Genomic DNA, 462 nt, shown 5'->3' on the forward strand with positions numbered 1-462 from the left:
GCTGCTGGTTGCTGCAGCGTGCTGCAGCCGCAGCGTTGCTAGGACCCGACCCTCGGTGTCTGCCACCCACAGCCGCCCCCCTGGTCTTGCTGCGAATATACCCAGCTGCTGCTGCTGCTGCTGCTGCTGCTGCTGCTGCTGCTGCTGTTGCTGCTGCTGGTGCTGGTGGAGGAGGGCGTAGGGGATGGGAGCAGCAGCAGCAACATGAGGCCCGACGTGCGGTTTGCTGCCGATTGCATGCACTGCAGCAGCAGCAGCAGCAGCAGCAGCAGCAGCAGATGACTTTCTCAATGCAGCAGCAGGCAGCAGCAGATTGCGAGTTGCTGCAGATATCAGCAGCAGCAAACCGCTGCTGCACCACACTGTTTCTAGTGCATGCAAAGGCCCCACAATGCTGCTGCTGCTGCTGCTGCTGCTGCTGCTGCTGCTGCTGTTGCTGCTGCTGCTGTTGCTGCTGCTGCT

The 462-nt window shown here is 61.9% G+C and overlaps 1 protein-coding gene across 1 annotated transcript in view; it reads right to left on the reverse strand.

Moving 5' to 3' along the window:
• The window catches only part of EMH_0072710 (uncharacterized protein), a gene marked incomplete at both ends in the record, with an annotated part of 3,645 nt that overhangs the window by 1,497 nt on the left and 1,686 nt on the right, over nt 1-462 (reverse strand). The window contains one exon of the mRNA XM_013499243.1: nt 1-242. Coding sequence (XP_013354697.1) covers nt 1-242 — 242 coding nt within the window. The remainder of the gene's footprint in view (nt 243-462) is intronic.

This window comes from Eimeria mitis, genomic scaffold (genome assembly GCF_000499745.2).
Source record: "Eimeria mitis Houghton genomic scaffold, Emh_scaff4130, whole genome shotgun sequence".
Taxonomy (NCBI): domain Eukaryota; phylum Apicomplexa; class Conoidasida; order Eucoccidiorida; family Eimeriidae; genus Eimeria; species Eimeria mitis.